General features: G+C 34.1%; 1 protein-coding gene across 1 annotated transcript; it reads right to left on the bottom strand.

Annotated features, from left to right (window-relative positions):
• Positions 1-2,051: 2,051 nt before the first annotated feature.
• Positions 2,052-6,247, bottom strand: LOC114173175 (transcription termination factor MTEF1, chloroplastic). Its single transcript, XM_028057429.1, has 2 exons — positions 5,906-6,247; positions 2,052-2,953 (listed from the first exon to the last, which is right to left on the bottom strand). The coding sequence occupies exons 1-2, from the start codon at positions 6,173-6,175 to the stop codon at positions 2,117-2,119; spliced, it is 1,107 nt and encodes a 368-aa protein (XP_027913230.1). The 5' UTR covers positions 6,176-6,247; the 3' UTR covers positions 2,052-2,116.
• Between the last annotated feature and the right edge of the window lie 15,338 nt (positions 6,248-21,585).

Genomic DNA, 21,585 nt, shown 5'->3' with positions numbered 1-21,585 from the left:
ATACAAATCTTTGTCATAGGTGGGATAGTTGCGAGAGGTACCATTGAGTTTTTCACTAAAATATGCAATAGGGTGACCTCCTTGCAACAATACAACATTTATGCCAACTCTAGGTGCATAACACTCTAGCCAAAATGTTTTTGAAAATTCAGGTAAAGCTAGAATAAGTGCATTGGTGAGTTTCTCCTTGAGTTGTGCTTTTTCTTATTTTTCTCCCTAACAAAATATGACATCCTTCTTCATCACACTTTCTCTTCGCACTTTACTCTATTTTTTCTCTTCTTCTCCATACTTTTTCCACTAGTCATTGTGCACCTCTTACATTATTTTAGTCATTCCTCCATCCTCTACTTCTTGTATTCCATACTCATTGTTTGGACTCATTGTCACTGTTAGAAACTTTCCTAGCTACCCATTTCCCTATCGCATCGATGTTTTCGTTTCATGGGTTTGTTTTCAAAAAGAAATTCATTCATTGTTGTTGTGTTAAATTTCATTACATATTGGTTATTCCAGAAAGTTTTGAGATTGAACAATTTAGAATTTACTTTTCAAAAGGTAAATACATTCTAAATTGTAAAATTCATTGCCACGACTAAAAAAACTCATATTTCTTGTTAATTTTGTTTTAATTTTTTTTTGTAGAAAATACTTGTAAATTTTGTTATGAAAAAAAAAGTTGTAGAAAATTACTGCTAATTCTTTTGCAAAATATTTTGTATAAAACATTTTTTTCAACAAATTTTGTAGGAAATACTTACGAATTTATAATTTTGTAGGAAATAATTACCTACAAAAGAATTACTTACCAATTAAGATTCCTAGAAAAAATAGCAGAAAAAATAATAGAAAAAATAGTAGAAAAAAGTTTTTTCTTACAAATTTTTTTAACAAATTTACAAGAAAAATCTCATGTAATATGAGAATTTTTAGTAGTGTGCATTCTTATTGCACAATTCAAAATGTATATTTCAAAATTTAAATACATTTTAGATTATGGAATCTTATCAAAAATGCAATTTTTTATCCAGAATGCTACTCTCTATTCACTCATTTAAGTCATCCCATGTACCAAATACCTATAGCAATATATTACAATATAAACATATGTCATGTGTTATTTTTTTTTTACACAAATAATAACAAATTTGGCTTACCTCACCTATTGTAAAAAGATTGAATGCAATCTCCTTCAAATTCCACTATATGAGACTCATTCGTGTCAAACATCTTATCCATTTCATATATGATATTTTGCTCCAAAATTCAAAATTCATTTTTATATTCCACGATACTGAAGTAACGGTAAGAGTGATAAAACAATTAATGTAGTACTTGATATTGAGGTACAATTACACATTCTAAGCATGGACTAGAAAAAATGTATGATGGTGTGTATGGAAACAATGGGGTGCATAAAGTGATCACCTCTTGTTTAAGGGTTTCAACTTCTAGGACCCTATATTTTCTTAAGCACCTCCCATGCATTTCAAATTAAATTGTGTAAGATTCAGAAAGAAACACTATTAAGAAAGTTCGAGAAGGGGTATTCCTTTATCAATTCCAAAAAGAAGAACTTGCTTGCATCTCATCTTTACGTTTCGAAATGTAATGGAAGTGCAGATTTTTTTGGAGTATAAAGAAATAATATCTGAGAATGTGGAATAATTTAGATTCCCACGGTCATTTTGACTCCCCAACTTGGAGGAAAGTTTTAATGTCTATACTAAAAATATGAAAAAAAAAAAAATCTTGATAGCGTAAATCAATAGTCGTATCAGTCCATCATCTAAAAAATGTAACTAAAATGATGATATTAATAAATAATTTAAAATTAAAACCATAGTAAGTGACTAAATTTAGATAGTTATTTACTATCACCCAGAATAACTAAAGTAATTATTATTTGAAATCAACTTACACAGTTATTTCAATTTAATTCGTAGTCTTAATTTTTCAGTCTGAAGAAACAATTGTATTACCAACTCATAGAAATGTGCCTTTTTAGAAGATGCCCGTGATTTTGTACCAGAAACATTAGCAAACTGAAGTATAAAGCACCTAATTAAGTTTACAAATTCACAAGAGCAATTAAATGTACAATGCAATTGTTATTCTATACTTCATAAAGATCACAGCCAGCACACCACAGAGGGGATGTTTTCAAGGGTGTTGAAGAATTTACAAACACTTCCAATCTACTTTGAAATTTCACTTCCTTTGTTTTTAACAAAGCAGGGAGAGGAAAACAGACCCCCATTTCTACACACTTTTTATGCCTAGGCTTAATTCTATTCTCAAGGCTAAATGAGAAATATTGTGGAAATTCTATCAGCTCCTTCAAATCTCTCCCCATCTCCACCACAAAGTAACTGTATTTAGGCTCCAAATTATTTTTAATACTATAACAAAACAGCTGAGGAAATCTGCGAAACATTATAGTTGCATCACGGCGAGAAAACCCAATATTCTCAAAGTAATCAACTCTGGGCATGAACTTTTCTTCAACACTACATGATAGCAAGTCAGTGTGCTTGTTTACCTCTTCTATGCCAATACTTTGGAGGAAGTATAGGGTAGGACGAAGTCTCTTACTAACACTGCAGACAAGCAACCTGGGACGGCGATTTATAACCCGCTTAATGTCTGAACAACACACGTGTACCTCGCTATGAAGGAAGGTGAAGACAGGTATTATGTCGGAGACATTGGTGGTCAGAATCTCAGGGCACATGCCAACCATACGCCGGAACTCGGTCGCAGTGAAATCCATGGAGGTGATGTATTCCACAGTCGATTTTATGTCTGTAAGAGAGGTAGTGATCAGCATTGGATGGTTTTCAATTAGTGAGAAAGAGTCGATGCCAATGGATTCTAGATAGAGGAGTTTCTTTTGGAAACCAGTATCTGAATTGGGAGGGAGGGTTTGCTTTGGACATCTCCACTTTATTACCTGTGGTACAGCATAAGCACATGAATTTATTCAGTAATCTTAACAATTTGACATGCAAGCAAATACTCCATTCTCTCGCTGAGAAAATGAATTTAATGTGCATGTTACAGCCTTATAGGAGAAACAAACAAACAAACAAACCCAAGTGTATTAGTGCACACCAAACAGAAAAATAGCATGTGTAAAACTTTGTTTCTCCACTCAAATGGGTGCTCAAAGAAAACCTATTTACAAATTTTAGTTGTTGTTCCAAACACATATTATCAAGCAAACAGCGGAAAAAACAACTAAAATATTTCATATGCCCTAAACATGCTGTTAAATGTAATTTTGGATACGCGGAATTTGCATAATTCAATAAGCAGAGTGCAAATTTAGAGAACCAAAGCCCTATCTGAACCTTTGATCAAGATTTTTATTACCCTATAAATTGAGTCTTATGGCCAAAGTTATATTTGTTGTCTATCGTCATGCCATCATTAAGTTCCACTTTCTATAACAAATTTAGAAAAGAAAAGCATGTTAAAAATACAGTGCACAAAGAAAACAACCACCATTCCAAGGCTAAGAATGTGGCTGTTAAACTCACAGTTTTGGAAAAACTATTCCCCATTCCAAGGCTAAGAATGCTAGTAAATTTGCTTGGCTGCAAACTCAGAAGAACTTGTATTAACTTGCAAGTTCAGGGACAAGTTCATGGGTACATAGAAGTGAAGCAAATTATCCTTCAAAACTCCTAAAAAATAAGAATTTTTATGTTTTGCTTCCTTTCGGTTTCGTTCTGAAAACTAAGTTACCCAAAACCCAAGTGACTATTTGATGGAATCTACCAAAGACTGCACTTGGAAGAATTTGAATAATAAAGATGGACTGATTTGCATGATATGCCCATGAAGATATATCACCTAATGCTATTTTCTACATGTTGATGAAGACTTTATGACAAAACCGAATTCACATAACACAGAAAAAGCATTGGTGGTTAGAGTTTAAGCAGTTGAACTAAATAATTGCTTAAGCCCTATTACCCTTCATTATTAATGTAATTTTTCTAGTTCTTTTTTTTTAAATATTTTATGAGTTTTAAGGCTGTCAAGAACAGTTTTTTAGTGTTTTTCAGCTTCCCAAACCATAATGATAGGTAATGGGATACCGGAGTCAATTCTACTAGAAATAAGTGTTGGTGGGAATTTATTTCTTTGTGGAGCCTGAGTGGGCATTTACTACTTGTTGCCTCTAAGCTTACAAAGAACCTTATGTAAGATTTTGAGGGGTGACAATTGAATTAAACTGAAAATTTTTCCAATTGAGAGGATTCTATATCTATAGGTTCTTAGGAAGTAATTTTGCTTCTATCCTTGAATTTCTTAATTCCAAATGTCAATCTTTCTCAACTTATTAATGTTTAGAGATTGTGGTGTTTATCTTTCATTTCTTAGCTCAACCCATATTTTTCCATTTTAATTTCTCACTTTTCTTACCACAATTGTCCAAAGAAATTCATGTTTTGAGATACTCAAATCTTGATCCAAGAGGGTTCACATCACCAATTGTGACCCATGATTGCATTGGAGTATTACTTGGCCATCAACCATTTCTCCATGGCTGCCATCAACCACGAAGCAACACCAGTCATTCATCTGACCAGTCACCAACCATGAATCAGATCTATGTCTGCAAAGCGTACAACAGGATCTCAGTAGCTAAAGAACGGAACTGAGCAGCCACAAATGGAAGCCAGCAACTGCAAAAGAACCAATTACACCCTTTCTGACCTGCAAGCAACTGAAAGCTAGAGATGGTATGCATTGAACCCTTAACTTCCTTCATACATTATTAAAACTGAAACCTGTATGCCCAAACCCAAAGGCCAGCAACCCTCCTCTCTTTTATTTTATTTTGTATTTGCCAATTAATTAGGTTTTATTATTTGCTGTTACTAAAAATAGAACCTTTAGTTTTTTGCAGTAAAAATGAACTGAAATTTGAGTCCATAGCTTGGATCATTAAGAACGATTGTACTATCATTTGTTACTATGGTTTGTATGTATACTATGATTACATATTTTTAATATTATTTTACCCAAGGTAAAACTACTTGTTTAGTTTACCAAGCCTCCACAGGTTTAAATAAACTCAAGTTAGACAACCTTACTAAGAGCCTGATTGTTTTAGAAGCTGTTCAATCACGACATATTTGAGTATAAAGGGATTAATAAACTTCAAATAAAAGCTATCTAAAAGCATGAAAGGTGCATCGAAATTTTGACTTTTCCCCTTCGTCCAAGTTAAAATCCTAATCAAATGGACCATAGAAAATTCCAATTCATTAGAGACCATAGGTATTACCCTAAAGCAAGGGATTTGTCAAGCATTTTAAAATGAGAAAGTCTTAAACAACAAATATTAAATGCCCATAAAATAAAAAACACTCAGTACTTCAGGGCTTTTGAAGTAAAAGATACAATTTTGTCTAAAACATAACCAATAACAAAATAACATCTTCAATTAAAATTTTGAATCAAAAGATAACCAAATACTAACTATTACAGAACTTTCCCATGCTGATAGCCACCAAGACCTTCATGCAAGATTACCAACGATTTCTACTTAGATACTACACACCTTGAGAAAACAGAAAAAGTTTTTGCACAATCAAAACAAAAACAGTCACCAACCCCACATCAATGGAAAAACAAAAACACCCATTTTGATTCATAGGAAAAGGAACACATCAACAATAAAGGGTAACTAACACCTAAATCCAAAAATCCTTCTCAACATCGCCAAGAACAACCAATACGTTCATTGCACAAAATAAGCATGACTCATAAGGAAAAATCGAAACTTGGGCATTACCAGGCACAATTAGGCAGCCCCAGATAAATAATAAAAAAAAACAAAGCAAAAACTTGACATCATTGAAGAAGAGGGTGAGGCAGAAACACTCACAGAAGCTGTGACAAAGAACTTTGGTCTTCTGCAATGGAAGAAGGGGATGGAAGTGGGAACCCTCGAATGGAAAGGCTTGCAGAGGCCGGTGAAGGATTTAGGAATGGTTGGAGAGGGGGAGAGAGAGTGGTAGTCAGAGGGAAACATGGGGTTAGAGGAGAAGAGAGTGGTGGCACTGGCAGAAGCCATTTGGGGTCTCAAGAAGAGATAACAGGAGAAACAAGGATGCAGATCGAGGTTAGTGGTGTGGAGTGGTGTGGCTATGAACATTGAAAAAATGTTGAATGATGGAGAAAATAGAGTGTTGGCGTGTGCTTCCAATTGGAGAAGTGGTGGATGAGAAGATAGAGAGATATCTTGCGTGTCACCTCTTTGTGGGGTCTTAACCTTTCTCTACAGATCTGCATCCATACATTTGGAAAATCAATATGGTATTTCTACTTGAAATGTTTTATTTTTATTTCCATGTCATTTAAAAAAAAATAACATCACAAAATTAACACTATGTTTTTAAAATGTTTTTTCTTAATTAGGTTTTTAATCTTATATTTATTAATTTCCAAATTTAAAAAGAATATTTTAGTCCTAAATTTTAAAAAAAAAAGGTATTCTTTAAAAACTAAATTTAAAGAATTAATCTTCTTATATGTAACTTATTTTAGTTTTAGAAATGTTTATGGTCATAATTTTAATTTTTTAAGATGATTTTTATTAGTGAAATATTAATAGACAGAGAGAAAAAGAAGGTACATTTTTTTCTACATATATTTTTGTCTTATTTTACTTTATTGGACTAATTATTGTTATCATTTCCTCTCATAATTTTATTTACACTCTTAACTCTTAAAAATATTTATATCTTAAAACATAGAATGTAGTTTTCTAATTAGAATAAATAAAACATTTCACATTAATTATAATTTTGAGATGACCTAAACAAACAAAAATTATTCTTTTTATTCTTTTAAATTATATAAAAATCGGTTAATAAAAGAAAGTATTTCAGAAAATGTTTAAAATGAGATTTTTTCGACTAAAATTAAAATTTTCCAAGTTCTTAAAGAATTCAGGAGTCCTTACTTTCAAGTAGAGATGTCAACAGAGCGGGTAGGGTACGGGTAATAACTCCTTCGTTCCTTATCCGCTGGATAAATATACGTCATGTACTCGTCCTCATATTTGTACAGGTATCTATTATGCGAGTACCTGCCTTTTTTTTTATTTGCGGATAACCATGGGTACTTGCGGGTATTTACAAAAATATTTTAAAAAACAAATATTTAACCATAAATTCAAATAAAATAAAAATACACCACTGTTATCAATTTTAAATAAAGTTCAAATAAATTCAAGTTCATACAAGTCCAAATAATTATAAAAGTAAATATAAAATGACGTTCAACACAAGAGAAATTCTTTAGTTAATGCTTGGATCAACAAGCCCACTTTCTCCGATTGATTCCTGAAAAATAAACAAATAAAAACTCAATAACAATTTATATTGTAGTTTATTTTTGAATGAAATATTAAAGAAATTACTAACTTCATCATTGTCCACATCTTACTACATTGTATAAAGTTTCATGTTGTCCAATTTTAATCTAGAAGAGTCTGAAAACATAAGAAGTTCATTAAAAATTTCTAACAATCACTTAATTAAAATATCTAAGTAAAAGTGTTAATTTCATTACCTTCCATGTTGGTCCATAACCAGTGTTGGAGTAATTTCATTACCCTCCACAGTATTTGGAAGTAATCTACTACGATGTGGAGTAAGAATCCGGCCATCATTATTCAATGAAGACTCAAAAGCAACAGTTGAAACTAGTGCAGAATTTCCTTTTTACCTCGCCTTATATGCCTCAATTGGCCAGGAACCGAAGCATATAATGGCGCGGTGGCATTTTTGCAATTCCAGCCAAGTTTTATGCCTCGGTTCAGCTAACACCCGAAGCCAAAGACAGTTATAGGCCTCGGTTCGCGCAAAACCGGTGACAAAGAGTGTTATAGGCCTCGGTCCAACAAGACCCGATGCCAAAAAGGGGTATATCGCTTCGGTTGTTAGAGGAACCGAAGCCATAGGGTTTATTTAGGGTTTCAATTTCGCAAACCCTTCTACTTCCCCGCGCCGCGAATCTGCAACTCTTTCCTCTCTCTCTCTCTCTCTCTCTATCTCTCTCTCTCTCCGTTGCAACCTCTACCACCAAAGTCTCCGACCACCTCCGGCCACCTCCGACCGCTGCAACCACGCGAAGGTGAACGTGAACGCGAACCCTCTTTGTGTTGCACCTCCCGTCACCGTCGCGTCGCTCTTTCGTCTCTCTCCCTGCCACCATCGCTGCCACCACCCTCCTCCGTCGCTGCCACCACGATCTTGCAGCCACCGTCGCGGCGTCGCCTCCGCTGGTGCTGCACCTCACTACACAGAGCGCTCTCCCGCATTCACACAACGCCATCAGTGGTTGCGCAAACTAGATCTGTGATTGCAAAACCTGCAAATCAAAAAACCAGATCAGCAAACATTGTCACAACCCCTGCAGATTCACAAACCACCACTGACAATCGCTGTTGCGCGCGAGCCACGAGCACCGCCACGAACACGTTACCACGATGAGAACGCCTCCATTACGGACGCGGCTGAGCCACCGTTGACACAATGGCTTCGGTTCATAGTAGAAACGAGGTAGAAGAGTAGCTCTATGGCTTCGGTTCACACCCGAGACCAAAAGCCATCCCTTTTTGGCCTCACCCTAATATGCCTCGGTTCTGGAACCGGGGCAGAATATCAAAAACAATCGGGGCCAAAAGCCCTTACTGCATTGGTGTGAGATGGGAATTGCTAGAATGTCTCTCGCCAGCATTTGCAAGGTTGGGTATTTTAACCCATTACTTTTCCACCACGCTAAGATATCAAATTGTGCATCTGAATCAAGAAGTATTGTCTTTTCTAAATAACAATATTCTGACTTGAAATTTGGTGTGTCACTTCTCTTTGCAATCTCATGTTTTTCAAAATTTGACCTCCAACTTTCTTTTCTTCCAAGAACACCTATATCCACTTCATTTAGGTTTGAAATTTGAGATGAAGCAGCCAATTTTTTACCCTTGACTTTAATGGCATACTCTTTTACCAAATCTTGACAAATAGATTTTACCTTCTCAATTTCATAATGAGAATTTTCTCCATAATTTTGAGGGAAAAATATAATCTAACAAGTCAATTTTGTACCTAGGATCTAATACAATTCCTACAGCCATCACCTCGTTGATCACACCCCAATACTTATCAAATTTAGCAATCATGGTTGCAGCCACTCCATGAATAATGGAATTAAGATAGGAAAGTCATTCAACTTAATTTCACATATTTCTGGGAAAATGACATTCATAGTTGGATACAAACTACCAGAGAATAAAAGTGTCACATCATAAAATAATTCCAACCTTTGACAAATCTCATTTGCCATCATCCAATCATATTCACTAGGTAAAGCTTTGTATTGATTATCTCGCTATGACAATCTATGAAACACATCTTTGTATTGTGTAGCAACTTGAAGCATAAAAAATGCAGAATTCCACCTAGTCTTGCAATTAAGAACTATTTTTTTCTTAAATGGAATGTTCACTTGACCGCATACCTCTATAAATTTCTCCCCTCTTTTAGGTGTTATTGTCCAAATATGAACACTTTCTCTAATCCTTTCAATGGTGTCAGAGATTATATATAAACCATCTTTAACAATCAGATTTAAAACATGAGCACAACAACGCATGTGAAATAATTGGCCACCTAAAATAAGAGTTCTAGGTAAAATCTTCTAAAAAACTCGCTCAATCATAGCATCATTTGTAGTGCAATTATCAACTGTCAAAGTGGACAAGTTTCTATCTAGATTCCAATCCATCAAACATTGAATTAAGACATCAGCAAGAACTTTACTTGTAAGAGGAGCAAGTACATAAATGAACCTAACATAAAGATAAATATTTTAATAATTTATTCATAAACAAGTAAAGAAAATAATACAAATTGTAATTATATAATTTAGAAACATTACCTCACAAGTCGACTTTCTAGGTTCCATGGCAGACCTTGCTGCTTCTTGACTAAATACATAGTTGCCAACAACTATTGTTTCACTCCCTATTTTTTCTATTTTGAGAAATGCTTGCTTGATGTCTCGAGTTGTTCGAAGTTTGCAACACCTAAATTGCGCAATCAAGTGTGATGTCCCTTGCTTTGACTCCCCTAAAAGTTTTAAGCCACAATAATTACAAATGGCTTTCCACTTTCCATCTACTTTTTTGTTTCTTAAAGTGATTCCATACAACTGATGTGTGTCTTTTCCAAGAATGTTATCCTCTATTTGAAATGAACTTCCAGTTTGTACTTGGGTTGAGTCATCGCCTTCATTCATAGGAACATTATTTGATTCCCTTATATTTGATTCACCAACATTAAAGTCATTTTTCACTTGTTCTTCACCTTCCTTGGGAGTAGAAATTTTTTTCGTAGACATGCTAAACAACAAACCAATACATATTTAGATAATTTATATAAATTCGTAGACATCGTTAATTTAAAATATTACAAATGCACATAACCATATGACTTTTTAATGTTTCTATTATCAAAAATTCTATCAAAGAGGTTGTAAAAACAATTTATAAAGTGAGTATACATAAATTATACATATAATTAATCTTGACAAACCAAAATTGTGCCCTCTGCTATTAAAATAATAAAACTCATACGTTAGTGGTTTTCGATGCATACGAAACTCATGAAATAATAAAATAATAAACCAAAATGCTATTAAAATGATAAAAGTCATACGATAGTAATTTTCAATTCATACGAAACTCGTGAAATATTAAAATAATAAACTAGAAACTCAGTTAAATTAGAAAACCCTTACGAAACCATATTTTTCAATTCTTAGAAAATAATAAAATTCAATTCTTAGAAGTTAATAAACCTCAATTGTCACGTGCCCAGTATTCTTATTTTGTTAACTCCATCATTTGACAACAAACATACCATAAACCCACTGTCTATATAGGGTTTGATGTATATGGCTAATTTCAAAGAAAGGAAAGAGAAGAGTGTCAAGGGGTGTACCTGGAAGAAGACAACGTATCAATACTTGAAGCTGGAAGAATGAAGACAAAAGATAAGACAAGATGTGCAGTGTAAGACCCGGGAAAAATTAGATTAAAGGAAAACAAATAAAAAGAAAATTAATGGCTAGATTAATATTGTTGATTTATTTAATTTAATTAGGTTATTAAATTATGAAATAGAAAATAATTATTATTTGAGTGATTTAAGTTATTGTGGTGTTTATAATAATTATTTAAGTGATTTAAGGAATTAAGGTTAGTGGAGTTTAAGGGCTTTAAATCTTATAATGTACATAATATCATGTGATGGCATGTAGTCTAGTGGTGATAGTTCCGTGCATAGAAGAGCAGATGCAGGATTCGAACCTGGTGTGGGGCCCATGGAGTGTGGGGCCCATGGAGCGTAAATGGGGTTGCATTTCCATGCATGCGGAAATAACGCTGCAACCAATTCAAAATTTCGTTGCTCATTTTCTTTTTATTTCTGTTTTATCTTCTGTTTTTTTTTTATTTTTAGAGTTAAATGATAAGGAAAAATAAAATGGGCTAAAAACAATCTTAACATAATTATTGGGTGGGATTAGATAAAGCAAAACCCTAGGAATTTTCTTTAGAGAAAAGAGGGAGACCGGAGAAGGAAAAGAGAGAAAGGGTGCAAGTTAGAGTTTTCAGTGGTAGGGAAGAGTCTAGAGAGGTAGGGGAAGCCAACCTTGCTTTCTACTCTTGTTAATCTTGCTTATTTTCTTCTCGTTCTTATGGTATGATGATGGTACAGTTCTGTTTTTCTTCTATTATATGCCTTTATCTTTGATGCTTGAATGCTTTTGTTACTATGTTTTCTTGTCCAGTGGGTGTATAAACCTTTAAACGTTGGGTTCTCTTTTCATTGAGTGCAGTTTTCTTAGTTCACTAGCATCTCATGCCTTTCGTTTTGGGGATTTTAGAGGAAGCTACACTATGGGTTCGTTTTCCTTGTTTTCTCGTTTTTTTATAACAGAACATTGATGATTGGTACCATGGTTGTTTAGTTTGCGTACATAGTGCTCAAGATTCGGATGTTTTTGGTTTCAACAATTTTTATTCTCTTTTCTTCTCTTTGTATGTTTATTTGCATTTTTATGAAACCCGGAGTTTATTTACGGGTACATGATGGTATTGCATACATGGTGCAGTGAGGTTCGAGTGAGAAAATGTTGCAAGAGAGTGAAGCAAGCAGTGAGTGCAGTAAAGTGAGATGTATGCAGGTTATGTGTGAGCAGTAAAGTGAAAATAGTGAGTGAAAGGAGGGATGAGTGTGGTTGTGTGTGTTACGTGAAGTTGGTGCTAGTGTGGTGGAGTCTAGGTTCATGCATGGTGCATGTGGGGGGTTGTGAGCGAGAGGGTTTAAGTGATGTGGGCCATGGGTGCGTGAGTTGCAGGTGTGATGAGTGCGAACGGGTTAGGATCGTGAGTATTAAGTGTGGTTTGAGTGTGAATGAGTGAAAAAAATTTAAAGGTGCAGCCTTGACTTTCTCTTTCTTATTTTCTATTAATTCCATATAAAGATATATGGCTTTTGTTTAATTCACGTGATTGCAGCAGTTTCCTTTTCTCTTTCTTTTCTCTCTCTTTCCTTTAAACCATTCATGTGACTTTTTGAGGGAGGGGTATCCTTTAAAGGAATTGGTGCAGACGGTGCCATGTTTTCTTCCTTTCTCTTTTGGGTTCGTTTTTTTACGTGATTAAAGGATACAAAATCCTTAATTTTTTTCTCTTGTTGTCATGCGTGAAATGAATGGGGCAGCGGGTTTAGAAATGACAAGTACGTTAAGTTATATATTGACTATTTTTCTTTGAAGGGTTTGAATGCGTTAGGAGTATGAATTGACGTTGTAATTTTCTTGCTCTTGTATTTGATTTTTGGTATGTGATTATATACAAGAGTGATATGTGAATATGGTTTGGTTGGGAGACCTTATTTTTCAAGCATGCTGTGATGGTGTATATTTAGTTGGCAATATGAAATTCTCATGGGTAGAATGTGTAACGTCCCATTTAATTATTAAACGAAATTAAAGGAAACGTCATGCGATAAAGTATAGCAGCGTAGTCTTGGGGTCCTTAACGCAACCCCTACAGCCTGGCACACCACGATGCCAATAGAAAACAGATACAATTTTAACAAGGAGTGTAGAGTAAGAAATCATAAGACGATACAGGGGCCGTAGCCCTAAGGAAATCATGAATAAAAAGACCCCGGCCCAGACGGCTAAGCTGCTGAACCACCGTTCCCTTGCTGACCACGAGAACCTTGCCCATCTGCTCCCATCAACCAAGTTGATGATCATCGCGAGGAAGAATAGCCACATACAACACAACCATGCAACAAAACGGGTAAGCTAGAGCCAACAACATATGCATCATACAGTCAAAAGCATTTTCATCATCTCGCATTCATGTAATCAACCAAACATGTTATGACTCTCATTCAATACACTACGACTCGACTCGACTCATCCGGATACGTATAACTTAGTCGGATTCAGCGGATGCTTGCACTTGTGGTGGATACCTCTACTCGACCCTGAGCTGCTCGATCCTGAGCTATGTGTTACAATTGTTACGATGAATCAAATTTCCCTCACCACAAGGTTAGCCCTTAATGGATTTCAGGCCTCCTGCTACTCTCACCACAGGGGTCAGTCCGCTCTAAGTGAGACTAACTGGTCCCTTAGAGTGTCAGGATACAGTCCTTACCTTGAATCCTTACTTAGTTATACAAATGGGGCACCACCATGGACACCCACAGGGGCCATGGAATTACGTCCCGACCACTGAAGCGCGACCCCAGAGGTCTCACCTAGAGACCCCAAGGAATTTATGCGCTGACACGGACCAACATTCATAGCTCAGAAATAAATGAACGAAAAATCATATTTACCTTTCCATCCCAACCCCTGAGATTAATTCCTAATACGCATCATATTTCGAATCCCTACCTCTGATCATCACCACCCCATGAATCTAGGGCCTCATCTCATATTTATCACGTGTTCCTTTAGTTCCAAACCACTCATTCATTTCACATGCCATTATCATACCCAACCCGTCATACGCAATTCATGAATCATGCCAAAAATACCTCATGCTCCACTATATGCATATCATTCACCATACAATCATACCTAACCAAAACAGATCATTCAGGAACAAACAGACATTCAATCCCAGCTCTGCCTCGCCCAGCACCTCGCTCAGGCTGAGGGGTCTCGCTCAGGCGAGTTCCCCCTCCGCCTAGGCGAGGGCACAAAAACCATGAGCATGGACAACGCGGGATCTCGCTTAGGCGAGACCCCTCTCGCCTGGGCGAGTTGTCTGCTCGCTCAAAAGTCGAGCTGGTCGCCTGGGCGACCTTTCGCGCAAAAGCTCTGGGCGAGCTCCCTGTTCATCTCGCCTAGGCGAGTCTGGCTCGCTTGGGCGAGATTAACAGGTCTCGCCATTGTTTCACCTGCAGCAGCCAAGTTCTTCACCCAAATAGTTCATACAATCAGCTCGCACGCACCAAAACGAAATATCACGCCATCAAATTAACAACCAATTCATACAAGGTTCAGAAGCGTGACTCGAAATTAAAACCCTAACTTCCCGTACCTGGGAAAAAGGCTAACAGTTGGGTTTTTGGGCACGAACAAAGACCACAGCAGCTCCTAGAGCAGTTTAACGAGCTGAAAACAAAAGAATATTATGAAACGAAGCTACCTAGTGTGGTCCCAACAGGAAATCCGAAATAACAGTGCTAACGAAGAGGTATGGGGCGGAAACAACTTACGCGGGGCGGAACTGGTTTAAACAGGCACGACGGGGACCAAAGATTGAACCCTAGCGGAGGTGATTGCGGCTGCTCAAAGGTTTGGGAGATCTGTTTCAACAAAGTGAGAGTGAGTGTGGAATTAAGGCAGACCGAAGGACTTTATGCGTTGGGCCGGCCTTAGGCCCACTGACAAAGGGCAGCCCACTAAACTTTAGGGCAGGAAAGTTAACAGATTTTTAATGGGCCTTACAGAATGAGAGTATTTTGATTTGCTTGAAAACTCTTGGTGGAATCTAATGAAGATTTTAGATGAAGGTGATGTTATATTTGGTTTAGTATGATTGTTTGGATTTGGGGTTTGTGTTCAGATCAAGGATGAAATGCGACTATAATGTTTTCGTGTTACTTGAATGAGACGCTGAGTATTATTGGACATGTTTTATTTATGAATTTCTTTTATGAATATCATTGTTTATGGTTAGCTTACCCCTATTTGTTTGTTTGTATGTATGTTGCCTGTGCGATGATCGTATAACGTGTATGTTATACGGGAGCAGATGGTAATGCAGATATTTCTGACTCGAAGTAGATATCGGAAAGGATGGAGTGGACTCGGGATTTATGGTTTATTTTGTTGATTTAAATCAAACAGTAGAGACTATGAAATTTTCTTTTAATTCTAGTATTTAGTTGGAACTTTGTTTATTTAATATTATTATTATTTCAAATTAACATTTGGATTACCTATTTACTTTTAAATTAAAAGTTTTTAATTAGTACATTTTCAATGTTTATTTCTTTTTCCGCGAAACGCAAAAATTTTCTAACGTTCCGTGACGTTCCAAAATTGGGGTGTTACATGCAGCTTAGAAAAGATTAGGTCAAAATTTTCTTTACTAATATATATATATATATATATATATATATATATATATATATATATATATATATAAGGATATTTTTGTGAATTAAAGTTTAGCGGATACGGGTATCCACAAGTAGGATACTATGATACATGTACATGTCCTGTTAACATGCGAGTATAAAAAATAACCGTACCTGTTACTCGCGAGTATCCATTTATCCATTTTTGACATCCCTACTTCCAAGAAAAGTTCTTTGGTGACATAGACTTCGAAGAATTAACGAATAAAATGACATTTTTTACATCATCGATTCTTATTCTTATTCAAATTCAACGTGAGTATAAAAGAGGGGAGAGTTTCACTATTTTGGGGGAGGCGTAGAGGCCTCTTGTTTATAGAGTGAAGAACCTCATTCACTCATTAAACTAGGTGATGTGGAATTAACAAGCATAATAGACAAGTCAATTTCGTTCCTAACCTTTTTCAAGTTCCACATCTCTCAAATCTTGCTTTTCCAAGTCTTTATATGTGTTTGTGCTTGTAAATTTCTTATAAGCTCTATGTGGGAGCTTAGGGGGTTATGTGTTGTTTTGGTCGAGCTCTTCAATTAGAGTGTTTTTTATGCTCTAATGAAATAAGATGAAGTTGACTTGTAATTTAACACCTAACTCACTCTATGTCCTTGGACAATTCTAACTACATTTGAGTCATGTATAAACAAAGATAAATGATGTTTCAACAAGGATATAGATGTGTGAATCATGTATAAAAGGCAAGCAAGTCAAAAATTCTCTTAAAAAGATAAATTATGTTTCTACGTAAAGGCCTCTTGAATTAATACACTTGGATCTTTCTAGACAATTAAAACAAATTCTTTTAGTAGTATATGGTATAGTTGATAATTATACGTGATGGCCTTCTGTTAAATTTTTGAAACACAAGGATGACTCATTCTGTTATATAATTGGAGCATTTACAAATTCATACAATTTTGAATTAAAAATTACTAAATATGTGCATATTGAGAAAAAATTATACAAATGAACAATGTTAGAAAATATTAAAAAAATAATAATACTAATAATAAAAATATGAATAATATAATAATTATTATTATAACAATAATATATATATATATATATATAATATTAATTAAAACTAACAATTCTTATATATTTTTAATTTATATTAAAATATTTCCAATAACCCTCACATAATTTAAAAAATAAAATAAAGTAAAATATATTATTTTTTAAAACAAAATATTATATTTCATCATAAGGAGCCTTCTAGGTTTGAATCTTACACCTAGTGCTTATAAACTTTCCCTCGAGAATATGCATAGACTTAATTCTCTTGAGCTACATCTCTTGTGACTGAGTTTTGGTAAATAACACATACAATATCGGTGTTCATATTAGGTTCTAATAAGTGGTTGCACATTACGGCCTTGTGCATGTATCTTGTTTCATGAGTGTCACTTAAAGACTTGCTCATGTCTCACAATGGCGACCCCACCATCACACTCACTAGGTAAACCCTATGACTCACACATGTACAAAATTGTCATTGGGTTTATTAAAAGGTATTTTAAAAAATATAAGCATAATAATGTACATACCTCAACCTAATTATTGCCACAATTTATAGTACACCTCGCCAAATGAATGAGACATAAAATTTAATCAAATTAGTTGGTGTACTTTAGTCAACAACAACTTAGTTCTTACCTATTGAACTCTATTCCATGGGATCGCCATTCATGTCGAGATGGGTGTCCGTTATTGCAATTAATTTATGGGCTTTAATCTCATTCACCTCGACGACTCAAATACTTGTTGTTGATGATGCATCAACCCTTTCACAAGCAAATATATAATATTTGTGAGCTAACAAAGTCAATAGAGATAATACCTTGAGTAATTAAGTTTCTAAAAATTTGTTTGTCATTCTCATATATCAATTTTTCATTGACATTTTTAGTAGAAACTTTAAATATAATGATTTGAATGTCATAATGCATTGAAAATAGGAATAATTTATGCTTGCATAGTAGATCATGACAGAACAACAACTTTTTAACATATTTTCATGATAATGCACCTTCATCCAAGGTTAAAACATAACCATAACCAGTAGTTGATTTTGTGTCACCAAAATCAATATCCAATTTACATTAATATATCATTTAATAATCTCAAGAAATTGAACATATTAAATGTCATAACTAGAAGAAACACAAATAATATTATCTCTAGATGGCAAAATAGTATTAGAGGTATATTTTCACTCACTTTATAATATATAACTAAGAAATTTTATTTATTTTTATTAAGAGGTATATTAACCATTGCAAGATACCCCACACTTTGAAATATTTTAAATGTGGTTCTCCTTTCTTTTTCTTTTTTTTTGACTTTTAAGAATTTTATCACAACCTTTTGTAAGGAAATATATTTGAGGATATGACAAACAAAATATAAAGTTTCACTCTATCAAAGCATTTACCATATTAAAGTTTTTTTTTTCCCTGCACCATTAGATTAAAACAATATGAAGATGTTACTTAAGGAATAATACCATGAGTTTCACATATAAACACTCATTTATAAAGACATGCATCATCACTTCTCTATTTAATTAATTTTGTACCTTAAAATTTTATAATTTGAATGATCTCTAACCAAACTTCTCAACAATTGTAATAATAGTATGTCATATAGTACAACTTATGTTAGTAATGATCAAAGAAAAATTATTAAATATTTTATTATAGAATAAAGGTACTTAACTCAAACAAACCATCACAAATATATCATTTACCAACCAAAACACATGTTTAGAAATAATAATTTATTGTAATAAAAAATCATTTCATAACCTTGTTGAGCAGCAAGGAATAGTTTCTAAATTCAAAAACATGAAAATCTTATTTAAAAAACAATAATTTCTAGAAGATAAGTTTAGTTTTATTTGACCATCCCTCAATTTTTGATATGAAGAATTTTTTTTATCAACACACACATGATCATAAGTATGATATCAAATACTTCATTTTAATTTTATGTTATAAAAAATATTTTATGTTCATAAATATGATAAAACAGATTTATTGTCAGTCTTTTTTTTCATATAAATATCAAGATAAAGTTTTTTTCCTTGCAAATGCATAGTTTCATAACTCAATAATGGTTTTTGTATGACAAATTATTTTATAATTATTTTCATACAAATTCATGATCTAGAACATCTTTATTAGTGGTAAGAGTAGAAGATATTAAAGCATAAATTAATATAATAGAAAAAACATTAGATTTAGACATCACAAAAAAATTATTCAATGAGCTAGAATTTTATTTATCCACAATTTCATTTATTGTTACGAATAGAAATAAAAACTTATAAATTTTTAGGGCTTATGTGAGACTGGTTTAATATAATTATAACAAACACATTAGTTCAAAACAAATGGTTTCAGTCTTCTGCTTTATATTGTCTTTAATGTTAGAAATGAATAAGTTTTTTTTTTTCTCTAGGAATGTTAGAAAATGATTAAACAAATAATACCAATAATAATAAAAATATGAATAGATGTAATAATAATTATTAGAGCAATAATAATATCAAGACATATATGTGAATAAAAGAATATTAATCAGACCCAATAATTCTGATAACAATAATTGATAAAAAATAAATAAGGAAAGAAGTAGAAATATCTTGGCTTGAGGCATGCATAATGCTTTCCTTAAAAAGAAAATGCCCATATTGCACAGGACAAAAAAAATCATATGCGCTTCTCTTTCAATATACGACAACCCGTTAGATCAATGAGTGCAGCGAAGGATCTCTAAACCTTAAGAACACGAATGTCTTAAAAAATAATATAGAAAAGAATACAAAACAAACACTTTTTATATGAACTCTAGTGTTTATTGTTGTGTCTATTCTCATACAAATAAGGGGTATTTACATGTACTAGACAAACACGTAAGAGTTAACTATAATAGGTCTCATTAAATAAAATATTAATTCATAATAAAAAATATATTTGTTAATCATAAATAACATTTATTCATGTTCTTGCATAAACAATAATAGATTATTATGAGACTCAAATCTTATTTTACCCCAATATTTGAATCTCTTGGATAGATACTCTTTGGCCTTATTCGACATGTCTTCACCTCCTGATGTTGAGTGGAACATTTTGGAGGTTACCTACAAAAAGGATTTCAACGATCAAGTCAGCAAAAGTTCTCAAAGTCAAATCTCAATCTTTAGCATTAATGAATCGTACCTTTAATTACTAGGGTCCACTTGTATTTATAGAACATTAATTACAGTCTATTTTGCTTATAGGGTGGGCCCTTATTGGGCTCGTATGGGCCTAGTTTAAGGCCTAGGCCTCAGGTATAGCACCTGGCTTTAGGGGCTTTAGCTGTTTTTTCCTAATTTAGATAGGCGGCCTTTACCAGCTAAAGAGGGGTTGTTTGATCCATATAATTTGGTTGTTATGTAAGCATTTTCTCTTTGTATAGTCAATTGTCTAAGCTTCTAGTAATATAAGTTAGCGACTAAGTCCGAGTATTAGTTCATGCCGGTCTTGTCCGACCAGTATAGTACATCAGTTCCCCAGCCTTTGGCGGAGCTTGTCATGCCAAAGGTTTTCTGTACATGTGTTGTCGTTGCAATTTTTGAGAAAAAAATCCTCTTTTCTTGGTATGCCCCTATGGTATGGTAGTACCCCAACCTCAAGGAGTGGAATTGAGGCGAAGGTTATGTTAGAGATGAGACAGGCAGGTCAAGGGTCATGTCAGAAGAAGTTAAAGGGTCACCTTATGATTTTTATGATGAACGCTTCACTCTTTATTATTGTGGTGTTTGGGTGAGAAAATTTTTAGGGCTTCAATTTACTGCATAAATAATAGTTAGGGGCAGAGGTGTGTGCTTACTTTTGTTGACACGAGAAGCCAAGGTGGTTTGCTTCTTGAAGATTTGATAAAGATTGAATGAAGCTCTTTTGAACTATCTTGAAGCCATAACCATTGGAATGAAGCCTACATTGATAAAGGAAAGGAGATTTGATGATATCCATGGTGATCAAGGCTGGAATGTGTGCTCTCCATGTAGTTACATCATTAAGAAAGTGTATTTGTTACTTGTAATTCATGTTGTAGACCTTAAAGCATTAATTAGATGTAGTTTGGTCTTTATTGTGTTTTTAATCTGTTGAATGGTTTTTCAACAGGTTAAAATGTCTCTTTTAGTCTGTTGAATGGTTTTTCAACATGTTAAAAGGTTAGTTGCAGTAGTCTTAAACTGCAACAAATTCAATCAATTGATTTGGTTTTTAATCGACTGATTTCACTTAAGTCAAGTGAAATCAACCGATTGATTTGAAAATCAACTTGTTGAATTTCGTAACAGTTTGACTATAAAAGTTGTGATTTTCGAAAGAGAGTGTTGTTGATAATTTTAGAGCACGATTTGGTTCTGGAAACTTGTGCAAACTCTCTCCTTCGTGATCATAGGTGTTGCAGCTGTTGAAGATTGATCTTGGATCAATTATTGAAGCTTTTGGCTTGGTTTGAAGCTTGGCGAAAGTGGTTTGTGGTAGGCAAGGCTGTGCTACCACTAAGGTTTGATCTTTCTCAAGCTTTGTGTGTGTGCCTGGTGGTTTTCCAGGTCTGCAAGAGGGTTCTTGCTGTGCTAGTGTGGTTCTTGTGTGATTCAAGAGTCTTTTGTGGTGTTTTTGCATATTTTGGAAGTGTAAGGGTGGATACTTTGTAAAACTTTTGAAATAGTGCAAAGTCAAGCTAAGGTTGCCTTGACAAACTGGATGTAGCTCAGGTTTGAGTGAACCAGTATAAAAATTCGTGGTGTCCTCTCTTCTC

Source organism: Vigna unguiculata, chromosome 1 (genome assembly GCF_004118075.2).
Source record: "Vigna unguiculata cultivar IT97K-499-35 chromosome 1, ASM411807v1, whole genome shotgun sequence".
In the NCBI taxonomy this organism is placed as follows: Eukaryota; Viridiplantae; Streptophyta; class Magnoliopsida; order Fabales; family Fabaceae; genus Vigna; species Vigna unguiculata.
The sequence above is the reverse complement of the archived record's forward strand: the minus strand, read 5'-3'. Positions and strand labels throughout refer to the sequence as shown.